Source organism: Salvelinus alpinus, chromosome 5 (assembly GCF_045679555.1).
Source record: "Salvelinus alpinus chromosome 5, SLU_Salpinus.1, whole genome shotgun sequence".
Taxonomy (NCBI): domain Eukaryota; kingdom Metazoa; phylum Chordata; class Actinopteri; order Salmoniformes; family Salmonidae; genus Salvelinus; species Salvelinus alpinus.
Window position 1 is genome coordinate 41,220,688 of NC_092090.1, and position 13,164 is coordinate 41,233,851.

Sequence of the window (13,164 nt, forward strand, 5' to 3'; positions counted from 1 at the left end):
GAAGCTGAAAATGTCCCAGTTCTTCCATGGCCTGCATACTCACCAGACATGTCACCCATTGAGCAAGTTTGGGATGCTCTGGATCGACGTGTACAACTGCATGTTCCAGATCCCGCCAATATCCAGCAACTTCGCAGAGCTATTGAAGAGGAGTGGGACAACATTCTGGTCACACCAGATACAGTACTGGCTGGTTTTCTGATCCAAGACCCTAACTTATTTTTAAGGTATCTGTGACCAACAGATATGCATCTGTATTCACAGTTATGTGAAATCCATAGATTAGGGCCTAATTCATTTATTTCAATTGACTGATTTCCTTATATGAGCTCAGTAAAATCATTGAAATTGTTGTATGTTGCGTCTTTTTGTTCAGGATATATAAAACTATGGTTGTTGATGTATATGGCCGAATTTCAGATACATTTTTGTACATTTGAATGTCGCAGTAGCAGGACCTACAGTAGTAGGGCATTTATTCTGTCTGGTGCGTTTGAGCGAGTGAGAAAGAAAGAGAACTGCTGGTTTTCTGTGAATGTATTTATCACAAGGCTCATTTGAATTTCCTGAGGTGCAAGAAAACACTCAGCCACAACAGAGTGATCAAATTAAGATACTATATCTTGACTACACCTGTTTATACATACTATAGTAAGAACATACCACACATACTAGCCAAGCCATGCCGGGTCCATATAACAGCTTCTGTGTGTGATAATATCTTAGAATTTCACCCGTTGCCTGCATGTTACTAGTGGGTGGTAAGAAGTCATTCGCACACCCTGTGGTAGACAGACTCAGTTGGCTGGCTGGCTGGTTGATGGATGGGTTATAATGGATCTGATAGTCGCAGTGATGTTCCCTCCTTTCACATTCAGTGTTAAAAGGAGCCTCCAGGGCTGAGATGTCACTGTTGCTCCCTGACTGTGACTTGGGATGGGACTGCTGTTACTGGGCAGTCTGTCAGCCATGCAACCATCTCCACAGCAACCCTCCCAAATCAATTTAGCATGAGACTGATTCAGCGGCTCAAGGTCATCCTGCAGCACAGCCATCAGAATCAGGCTGGAGTCTGGATGACACGACAGCTGCTGACCAGGCCAGGGCACACTGTGACTGCACAGAGCAACAGCTCCAGGGGGACAAATACTAACACACTCTTTCCCACACGCTCTCTTTCTCTTTCTCCCTCTCCCTATCCCCCTCCTTTACACTCTCTTTCTCATCTCTCTCCCTCCCCCATCTCGCTCTCTCTTTCATCTCTCTTTCTCATCTCTCTCTTTTTCATCTCTCTCTCTCTCTCTCTATTTTTCTCTCGCTCACACACAAACTCAATCAAATACGACCCACAGACAAATTGACAGTACACAAAAACAGAGCGATGAAGAAATAGGAACAAACACACGTGTACCCAGCTCTGTTATCGTCAGCCCCTGTATTCAATATGACAAAGACAGCAAACCACAGTGTGCTTTATGTTTTACACAATACATGGTGTGACCCATTTCCTGCCTACTGCATGGTCTTGGCTGTTTTTCTGGCCGTAAGACAAAGCACCAGAGATCTGATTCTAAAACCCAGAGGCTGGCGAAAAAAGGAGAGCAAGCAATCCACAGAACAGCACAAGCACAATAGACATCAGTCTCTTCCACAACGGCCCTGTCACACCTTCAATCATACGATATCCCAACCACAGGAGGTCGGTGGCACCTTAATTGGACAGGATGGGCTCATAGAAATGGCTGGAACGGAATCAATGGAATGGTATTGAACATATCAGACACGTGGTTTCCATGTGTTTGATACCATTCCATTCATTCCATTCCAGCCATTATTATGAGTCGTCCTCCCGTCAGCAGCCTCCTGTGATCCCAACTGATATGCATGAAAGAGATAGATAGCAGTGGCCCCTATTTTGCAAAGACACATTAACTATTCAGTTTATTCTATTGAAACAGTTCATTGAGATTACAGGTGATACAAAACAGTAACATCTGCATGGAACAACAAATGAACTGTATCTGTCTCAGAGATGCGACCCAATACTGTATCTGGGCACAATGCCCTTTATAAGACAGCTACCTTCACAGCATAACACCATCCACAATATTATACATGAAGGGAAGTTGGATATGACTGGATGTGGGTCACAGAGCCGTAGAGGGGGAATGAATATCTGGGTCAAACTGGATCATAGAGGATATAAGTCTCTGTGCATTCTGGCTCACCTATTAATACACCACAGAAGGGTTGGCACAGATGATCACTATTATACCAGTGTTCTACCACATCCAACCCTACTCCTTTACAAGGAGGTCCGTTGTTGTTGTGTGCGCGTGCATGCGTGCGTATGTGTGTGATGTCGCGGCATCACCATAGTTCACTATTCTAGATCCATTAACCCAATCCCATCAGTCAACATCACTGCAACAGAATTAGAGTCAGAGGAATTAGGTCTTTGCATATTTCACATTAGATACATGATGAATCCTAAAATAGATATTTTTGCTCATCTGCCTGGCAGCAGTTTGAAATTACTCAAAATCCCTACCCCATTTCTGCTGGACTGGACACTTTTCAGAAGAGTAGCGTTTGAAAAGGGGAAAATCCCCCTTAACAGACAATAACACATAGAGCCATCACAGATACATGTTGAGCACTGAGCCATTGAAACAGTGGAGCCCTGTAGCTCTGCCATTGATTCACCAATTCAGACATTAACGGTGTGGAAAATAAAGCGTCTGACCATTCCCTTGAGGCTGCCATGGTGAAAACAAGAAAATGAAATGTGATTAGTTTGTCTCCCATTGAGGTGGAGGTGTGACAGTGCTCCTATCCCAGAAGTCCAGACACCATCAGTCTAAAGTGGCTTAATGGGGTTAGGTATGAATGAGTCATTTCCTGTACAAATCTAGGGCCAAACCTGGGTGGGACTGTCTGTCCCTCATGCAACAGTAACATCACAGGAGCAGCAGCATGACACAACAGCTACAGGAAATGATTATATCTCAAAGTAGGAGAAGAGCTAGGTCATGTCATAAAATGGAAGACTTCAATTCAGAATAAATTGTTATCATTACAAGTGGGTTATCTAACAGTGGCAGGTATTGGCTCACCAAAACACAGCGACCAGGGAAGAACTTGCAGAATGAAAGTTGATGCCTTTTGATTCTATTAATTCAATAGAAGATCACAAGATTAAATCATTGACTGGCTGTGCCTCCCTCCAGCGTGCCTGGCTTTACAAGAACAAGGAGATATTGAAGAAGAAAATGCACTGTCCTCTTGAGTTTGGTTAGCCTCTGACTTTATTTCCATTCATATTGTGGAGTATTCAGCCTCTGTGGATTTAGGTAAAGGAAGCTGCTTCACTCCAAGCTGTTGTGGAAACTGTCAGGAAGATATGAAATGGTGAAAAGTGCATACGTCTGTCAAAACAGACATCCGCTACGCCATAATTGGCTGCGACTTAGAGGTGTCTGAGAGCACAGGCATCCTGTCCTTATCCAGCTCTGCCAGAGGCTCCAGCCGGTGGGAAACTTCATACGGAGATCCTTCTAAGGGGGATCCATGGAAAGACGAATTAGACAACCGAACCCCGAAAGGGAGTGAGTGAATAATTGAGCTGCACTCATTCTGGATCAAACCAGTTTGGATTGCCCGTGGCGGCCAGCAAGCTACACATCTACAGAGTTCCTCAGGGGACCAGGTTTACTGTGATGCCATGCTAGAGACAGAAAGGGGCGGGGCGGGGGACAGGTTTTGGTTATCATGATTATCCATGTGATTCAAGTGAGCTCTGAAGAACAGTTGATTACTCCAGGCACACAAAGCCTCTGAAAGGTTTAGTGCTCAAGGTCATACGACATTCAACATTGCATTAGCCGATTAGATACAACTTCGCTTCTTGATCAGAACTACAGTATATTTCAAATTCATTGTTATTAAACTATGTGTGTATAGTCAGCTTTTTCCAAAATTCGACAACCACGGTCCTAAAACACTGTCAAGGACAGTAAACAGCCCATGACTTCACTGCACTTTATCCCTCTAAGATAATTATACACTTTGGGAGGAGGGGCGGCCATTTAAAGAGAGCTCTCCCCATGTCAGTTAACCCAGATTAGAGGAGTACCAGGGATAAACCTGCATGTATGGGCCATGGCTGCTGCCCCTCCCAAACAAACAGACAGCCAGGGTATGGGGCGGCAGGTAGCCTAGTGGTTAGAGCGTTGGGCCAGTAACCGAAAGGCTGCTAGATCGAATCCCTAATCAGACAAGGTAAAAATCTGACGTTCTGCCCCTGAACAAGGCAGTTAACCCACTGTTCCTAGGCCGTCATTGTAAATAAGAATATGTTCTTAACTGACTTGCCTAGATAAACAAAGGTTAAATATAAATAAATGAGGCCTGGTCCTGCATTATCCAGACCTCTGAGTTTAGTGGGTCAGGAGGGCCCATTTCAGTGGGATTTGGCTGTTTTGATTCCACTCACTGTCATGGCTGGCACACTGAGCCCACGGGATGAAGCTGCACTGCAGCCTCTTAATCTGGTTAAAGCGGCTCCAATAACCCCAGCTTCTAGTTGATGTAATAACCCCTGATCCCTCCTACTGTATCTGCCCTGACTTTTCAACTGACGGGAAGACGGATGTCCATACCTAACATACTGTACACTACAGGCCTTCATCTGAAACCCTGGGGAACTTAAAACATACATGGGTGACACAATACAAGGGTAAATTATAACCTGGGCCCTAGGGTACAGCTGGGTATAGGGAGAAGCAGGCTTGCCATAGGGCACTACTGACCTATGCGTATTGTATCCACAGCTGTGAATTGGGTATGGCATGTGTAAGCACATTTCCCGCTTTGAGAAATCCCATTGCTTTTGCAATGTGTGGAGGAACAGATGCTTGGGGTGTTAGACCAGAACACAATAATGTTTCTTCTGCCGACAGTGTTCTGGAGCCATTTTCCAGGCATCGTATTCACAGACACATTCATTCTCATCATGTTTGCTGTAAATGGTGTGGCATAGACAAGGCATAGACAAAGTGATCGATTAAAGGAACATGTCTAAAGCAATTAATGTGAATAAAGGCACTCATAAAGGACCAATTCTCTCCATCCTCCTCCTATCTCACTCACTCCACCCCACAGCAGTTTGCCATTGCAATTATTAGATGCTATTAAGAAAGCTTGGCCCCTAATTGCAAAGAAAATAGCTTCCTTCCAAAAGGCACAGGGAGAATTCACCTGACATCTGCCACCACTATCTGGCCACCTGCAATGCCTTTAATAGATGTTTTTTTCTACTGTGACAAGGAGACTGAAGCAGAACCATCTTGGTATTTTATCCCCACCCTCAATATTCTAAAATCTCATCACATCTCCTAATATGCATATAGATGGTCATACTTGGACCAAGTGAAAATGCAACAGAAATGTGCAAATTTCTGATATTTTCATAATTCATAAAATATGGGGTTCTTTCTGATGGATAAGCAAAGGATCATGGGTACCATTGTACTCGTAGATCATGTGCACTGAACTGGAACAGACCGTTTCAAATCCGGTCCCGTTTTTTACTGACACAGGTGCTTCTTTCTGAGGACATGATTTGCTAGGATAAACAATCATACTTATTAAGATGCAAAGGGTGCAAAAGGATTGGCTCTTTGATCAAAAGATAAAAAGGAAATACACTGAGTATATCAAATATTAGGAACCCCCCATTCTTGATACACATGTGAAACTGTTGAGCGTGAAAAACCCAGCAGCGTTGCAGGTCTTGACACCTACTACCATACCCCGTTCAAAGGCACTTACTATTTTGTTTTGCCAATTCACCCTCTGAATGACACACATACACAATCCATGTCTCAATTGTCTCAATACTTAAAAATCCTTATTTAACCTGTCTCCTCCCCTTCATCTACACTGATTGAAGTGGATTTAACAGGTGACATCAATAAGGGATCATAGCTTTCACCTGGATTCACCTGGTCAGTCTATGTCATGGAAAGAGCAGGTGTTCTTAATATTTTGTACACTCAGTGTACATCATTGAATACATTCTGACGTACAGATAATTGAAAGTGTTTAAAGAGAGAACAACTCAAGTGGCCATAGAAATAAGGTTTGGAAAGACGACGTGCCTCAACTTTTGTCTGTGAAAAGGCTTCATAATAGGTGTTGCTCAAATGTATGTTTACATAGCATTACATCCTGTGGTCAAACACATTATAATTAGAGCGTAGGTATGATATGATTGGTGTGATTGCACATTGACGTTTGGATGTTGTACGTTGACATTTACATGCATTGTCTTTCCAAACAAACTCAAACTGATTGTGTTGAAACCTTCCCTCAGCATAGAATCATCATCCCAGCTAGTACATCTCAGAAATTGTACAAGTTGCAAACAGGTATTCACACACCAACAAATGACAGTACACACAGACCAGATAACACAGATTACAAGATCAGGGGCCTGTTGCACAAAAGTAGAATTAAGACATCCGGGATAAATGACTCAGCTGAGCTCAATGAAGCCAAAACATGTGCGTCCAGGCTTAATTGGTTGCACAAAGACCAAGCCAGGATGAGCAGACACGGATTCATTAAGCCAGGTGAAACCAATCCTGGATAGGTGCGCGCTCACGGCTCACTCAAATAGACCCCGCCACAGATCACAGATTAACTGATTTACCATGGCAACTAGAGCCGCGTACTTTTCCCCGTCGGAAGCACAAATCCTCATGGAGGCATACGAGGAGGTAAAAGATATAATTAAGAAGAAAGGCAACACCGCCACAGTGATAAAGCAAAGAGAAAAAGCGTGGCAAAGTATTGCAGACCGCCTGAATGCGTAAGTAGTGCACAATTACACACTCACCGCTCCGCTGAAACATCACAATTACAATTCAAATATTTAATTCACATCTCCAAAAATGCAGTTGTACTGTAATTATGAAACGGTTAAATTTTTAATTGAAATGCACTGCAGATATGAGTGAAATTGTGTAAAGTAACTCCATCACACTGTATAAAGCTATGATAAATTTTTTGATATTTTTACTGAAAACAAGACAAAAATACCAAGTAATTTTTTGCAGTGTGACTCCATTAAATGTGTGTGTGTGTGTGTGTGTGTGTGTGTGTGTGTGTGTGTGTGTGTGTGTGTGTGTGTGTGTGTGTGTGTGTGTGTGTGTGTGTGTGTGTGTGTGTGTGTGTGTGTAGATTAAACATGAACGGGCCAAAACGGACATGGCAGCAGGTCAAAATCAAATACAAGAACATTCTGCAGAATGGTATGGTCCCTGACTAATATTTAACAAAGCACAAGCATATACTGTACCCAGAAGGTGCCTGCTCACACATTGTCTGTACTGTTTTAGCAGTGAAAAAGAATACCCACAGACAAGGCACGGGTGGTGGGTCACCAAAGGCTGACCTTACCCCAGCAGAGGACATGGCCTTGGAGCTAAATAAAGGCAGGCCCGTCTTAGAGGGGATCCCTGGGGGGAAAGAGACGAGCATAGGTTCCTCCCAAGATGCCACCCGCTTCATTCAAGGTATGTCCTTCCATCTCTACATGGGATACAACCACATTCATATTGAATCAATTTGGACTGTCTGACTTTGGTTTACCTATTGCCTTGCAGTGTCTGGCAGCACTGTGTTCCTGTTAGAGCCACCAGCACAAGCACCAGACGATGCTGATCCAGTGAGTACTCCATCAAAGGCATACTGTAGGCCTGGCATGTCTTGTCTACTAGCTTCAATATGAATCCGATTAAATGTGATAGGGTGAAGGCCCCAGTGCAGCAGCAACAGCACATGATGGAGACGATGATGAGGAGGAGACCATCTCTCTGGATTCCAGAAGGCATGAGGTATCATGTTAAGACTGTGAAAGTACTATTTACTCTACAATGGTGAGGAGTCCTCATCAAAATCAAAAAATCTAATTTCTTTTACAGGACCCAGATGCTATACAGTGGGAAAACCAGCCTGGCAACATAGTGCGTATTAATAAAAGGACACCACATCCTGCCAAATTCCAGCTGCGCTAATTGTATTGTGTTCACAGAGCTCACAAGCTATCAGAAAGTTGTATGGCAACCACCTCCGGCGCCAAATAGAACTGGCAGACATAGACATTCAGTACAAGAAGAAAAAGATGGAAAATCTTGCACTGGAGTCCGAAATAAAAAAGAGGACAATTAGGAAACTGGACCTTGAAATAAAAAAACTTGAGAGGGAGGTGAGATATGCCTTCAATGTACACTGTATGCTAACTGTAACACAAATGTATTAATCATTATTTTTCTTTCCTCCCCCAGCTCCAAGAAGATGACACAGCTCAAAATAAAAATTAGGTATATTCTCGTAAAGTCAAGTGAGCCATGACATATGAGCTCTTATTGTGAGCACACAGGACGGTGGCATCTTTCTAAGGTTTTTTTTATTTTCCCAGCAATCAGTACAACCAAGTCATCGTTATAAGGCATCGCCCTCTTTTGCCCACCCCCCCAGCACCAGGTGTGGCCACTAGCCTATATGAAGGCCCAAAATTGTGTGTTCCTTTCTGCTCTGACAATGGCATGCCCATTCGTGCGAGATGTGGTGGATGAAGAAGCACTTGTGCTGAGGAGAGCCTTCAGGCGAGAAAGGGTCTTCAGGGACCGGTTGGACCCACTGGCCTTCCCTGATGACCATCTATATGAAAGATACAGGTTTTCTGCAGATGGCATCAGTTATCTATGCAGACTACTGGGTCCCAGGATTAAGCACCGCACTGCACGGAGCCATGCACTGAGTGTGGAGCAAATGGTTTGTGTGGCCTTGCGCTTTTTTGCTAGTGGAGCCTTCCTGTACTCAGTGGGGGATGCAGAACAGCTGAACAAGGCCACAATTTGCCGCACAATAAGGAGTGTGTGTCTGGCTATCAAAGCATTAGCAGATGTCTTCATCTCCTTCCCTGGCCACAGAAGACTCTGTGACATCAAAGAGGAGTTCTATAGGATTGCAGGTAAGAGGATCTACAAATTACAGGACAACTGTTAACACATAGTAGGATACTCATTACTTTGTGTGACAGGTTTCCCCAATGTCATTGGTGCAGTGGACTGCACACACATAAGGATAAAAGCCCCCTCAGGTGCCCATGAGACCGATTTTGTGAATAGGAAATCCTTTCACAGCATTAATGTTCAGGTGAACATAACTTTTTGATATTGTCCATTGACGAACACTCTGCATTGCCAGTGATGTGCATTGATTGGTGTAATATTCCTCATCTTATGATTTCAGATGGTCTGCAATGCTGACTGTGTGATCAGCAATGTTGTGGCAAAATGGCCTGGCTCAGTCCATGACTCCAGAATCTTTCGGGCCTCTGAAATCTATCAGTGCCTATCACAAGGTAAGCCACACAACCCCTATTTATAACCATCATGGCTGTGTCAAGAATATCACTGTGTTTATGAGGTAGTAATGATGAGATTTTGTGTTGACAGGTGAATTCTCTGGGAGACAGGGGGTATGGCTGCCAGCCTTTTCTCCTGACACCTTTCACAGACCCCCAGGAAGCACAGCAGGCCTACAACCATGCCCATGCCAGGACCAGGGCCAGAGTTGAAATGACCTTTGGCCTCCTGAAGGCACGCTTTCACTGCCTTCACAAATTAAGGGTCAGCCCTGTTAGGGCATGTGATATTACTGTGGCTTGTGCTGTCCTCCACAATGTGGCCTGCCTGAGGAAGGAGAGGGCCCCCAGAGTGCCACCAGCCATGGACTGGGACAATCCGGCAATCTTCCCTGATGACGACAGTGGTCGGCTGCTGAGGGACCAATACGTGTTGAATTATTTTAGTTAGTATGTGTGCTTTCAATTTTGGTTAAATATGTCCTGCGGTGGCAGAGGAATTTGGGTTTTTTTGGGTTCGTTTTTTGACGAATTTGGCCTCTTATGATGTTTGTGCGGTATACTGTGTGTAATACAAGGCTGCAGGGAGGCTACTGCATCCATTCATTTGTCTGTTCAGTTGATGTGTATGGATTTGTCCTGCATTTATTTTAGTGTGCAGACATGCAGGGTGTGTTATATACAGACCTTTGAATGTGTATGTATCATTTTGTATAATATGCTTGGATTCTGTGCTTTCCATCTTGTAGAGTCACTGTGACTTCAGTTTCGAAAGGAGCTGATGGTTTACCTGCTTTGTTTTGTCCTTATTCAATAAAGGAACATAATGTTACACATTGTGTTTTTATATTCATATGGAATGTGTATTTGTTTATATGACAGAGTACTAGGGCCACACTGAAGAAAAAGGATAAAGTCATAAATTTATGAGGCTGGTTCTTTCTGCAGAAAAGCTACATATTGTTTTTACAGTTTTGATACTTATGACAATGTGATACTTAATATTCTGGCACATCAGCATGTCTTTGTTTATGAAACCATACTGAAGTACAATTTCACGAAATGCCCCACATCTGTCATTTTAACAACTGTCCTCCTTTAAAACAACTGGTTACAATATTATGACTTGTGTTTTTTTCCCCTCTGTGGCCCTAATATTCTATCATTTTATATATAGCCTTATAGTCTATGGGAAACTGTAAATTATCTAATGATAGCAACATCATCTAAAAATCATTTTTTATCCAAAATCATTGAAATTAATGATCACAAACGTTTAAATAATAACAGTGGGTCTAGTTATATGTGATAACAATGTATAGTGAGCAGTGAAATAACTATTGGTTTCCATTTGTGGTGACTGCTGACTGACATTAGGGATGAGATTAAATAGATCCTGGAATTTAGCCTGGTCTGGAGCAGGCTAGCTCCACAGAATAAATCTCCATGGTAATTTATACCATAACATATCCTCCTGCCCCCTATCCATCTTTAGTGCAACCGGATTACGGATCAATTGAGCCAGGATCACCAAGATATCCTGGCTTAATCCCTTATCCTAGTTTTGTGCAACAGGCCCCTGGTGTTTTCCTGGTAGAGAGGAGCGGCGGTTGTTGTGGATGTTGAGGAACTGTACATTACAGTGGTGATGGATGTGGTCTGGGGAGTGCAGCCACAGCGTCGAGCCTGTCTGTTCCTGTATGTCCCTACTCTGACAGACAGCCAGCAGGGCATGAGCAGGGTGAGCAGGATCACTCCAGGGGGATCCAGAGCCATCGTCACAGTCATAGGTCTGCCTTGGCAGCGGTGAGGAGAAGGTCAAATCAGGAAAGGGGCATGATGGGAAAGTGGCAGCATTAGTCAGCCACTTGCTACTCTTTACATTATTTATTTACCTACTCAACAGATGCCCTGATCCACCGGGAGATGGATGGATTTACATATCATCCACTTCTACAGCTGGATATTTAGACAAACAATTTGGGCTAAGTGTCCTTCTCAAGGATAGAGCCCCGATGTCCCATCTGTATCCTTTATCCTTCAGCGAGCTATCCTTCACTGAAGCCCCTTTTCTCAATCAGAACGCTGAAATAAAATAACAACTTAATACAGTGTCGCTGCCACACTAGTATGGGGTGAAGATACTTCTTGGAAGTGAATGACTATGACAAAGAATACACAGAACAAAGTGAAGAGGTTAGTGCTGTATCCATGAAAACCACTCCACTATTTAATTTGACATGGGAGCACAGAGCCAGTGCTTTCATTTGAGAGCTGAAGCAGATATCTGCACTGTGACTAATGAAAGGTTAACAGGAGATTCAGGATGCTGGAGGTTATCTATTCACTGCAAACAATGCAAATTGTATGCTTGGGCATACAGCATGAAGCAGGTAATATCTGAATTAATACATTATACAATTAATACACATATATTTGATCAAGATGAGAGGATTCATCCATTGAATGTATTTAAATGTAAAAGTATATCAAATTGTAATATTAACACATGTATTATATTATAGGTCCTCAAAAGGAAATGCATTAAGAAATAAAGATAGTATCTGCTATCATGACATTCAGATTACAAAGACATTTTTAAGATGGCAAATTCATTTCTCAAAGACATTCTCAGTGATCTGTTTGTGGAAAGTGAAGTTCTACACCTAACACTGAGGTACTGAAATAGTAGCAACACACTTGGCCAGCCACATGTTGATGGGTGATCCCCAACAGAATATCAAAGAAAGTCCTCAGCTACAGTGTCAACATAGAGGACTGTGCTGGGCATAGTGGCATGTCCATAGAGGAACCTAAAAAGATCCTGCTTTTCCATTCTCTTTATCTATTTATTTTCTCTATTCATTTTTTACAGCTTGCCCGAGAGCGGGGAGTCCGTCCACCGAAAGTCATTCCACTGCCTAGGGTGCTGGTGACATTTCAGGTGTGAGGGGGATGAGCTGTGAATTATAGATTAGAAGGAGAGCAGGGATTGGTGAGTATTACTTTGAGAGGAGCTATGATTGTCAGAGCAGCCAGCAAGGCTGTATATGTTTAGCCACCCTTCATCACTGGGAAAACTCCCATTACAGCTTAGTTTATTGATACCAACACAACAGTCTGTGTGCAGTCTAAACATGCTAAATACTTTGAAGAGAGTTTAAACATTTCCTCTCATCTTGATATTACTTCATTCAAATGTCAATGGTTATGTATGTAGAATACGGATGCCATAAAATCACACAAGGGCCAGCTTTAACGGGAACAATTTCCTCCCTGATCCCAGCCCTCTCCCAATAGTCAGTCAGGAGATAGATGTTGTGGCTGGTTGAGGAGCCCTCGGTGGCTCATTAGAGCTCTTCTGAAGAGTGCCAGGGACCACATGACGTATCGAGGTTCCACTGACTGACTGCAGCCGTTTGTGGGCACAATTTTCTCTCTCTGCAAACAGTTTAGTGAAAGGTCAGGCTGCATTAGTGGCGGGTGTAAACACACCGTGGCCGAGGGGACAAGCTGTTCACTGGAAAGGTACTTATAAAGGACCGAGGCTACCTAGCAGCCAATAGATCATATTTCAGAGATGGTGTTATATAAAAGGCAAAATGGCACAGTCTTTCCCTGAGGCCGATGTTTAACACAAAAAGGCAACACGTGGTCACTACTGAAGTACAAACCATGTTTGTGTCACTGTATTAGGCCTGGAACATCACATTTTGAGGATGGATGAC

At 43.2% G+C, this 13,164-nt stretch overlaps 2 protein-coding genes across 10 annotated transcripts in view; one reads left to right on the forward strand and one right to left on the reverse strand.

The window, feature by feature from the left end:
- The window catches only part of LOC139576193 (protein BEAN1-like), a 53,675-nt gene that overhangs the window by 36,785 nt on the left and 3,726 nt on the right, over positions 1-13,164 (reverse strand). The window lies entirely within an intron of this gene.
- On the forward strand, positions 6,490-9,512 carry LOC139576192 (myb/SANT-like DNA-binding domain-containing protein 4). Of its 6 annotated transcripts, XM_071401952.1 has the most exons (10): positions 6,490-6,874; positions 7,246-7,316; positions 7,404-7,580; positions 7,671-7,732; positions 7,815-7,901; positions 7,989-8,030; positions 8,099-8,272; positions 8,352-8,387; positions 8,486-9,040; positions 9,322-9,504. In XM_071401952.1, the coding sequence occupies exons 1-8, from the start codon at positions 6,717-6,719 to the stop codon at positions 8,385-8,387; spliced, it is 807 nt and encodes a 268-aa protein (XP_071258053.1). In that variant the 5' UTR covers positions 6,490-6,716; the 3' UTR covers positions 8,486-9,040; positions 9,322-9,504. The 6 variants fall into 6 exon arrangements, 5 of the variants coding, with proteins under 5 accessions (XP_071258053.1, XP_071258052.1, XP_071258051.1 ...); XM_071401951.1 differs by adding an exon at positions 9,110-9,225 and having other exon boundaries at positions 8,099-9,040; positions 9,322-9,512; XM_071401950.1 differs by having other exon boundaries at positions 8,099-8,387; positions 9,322-9,506.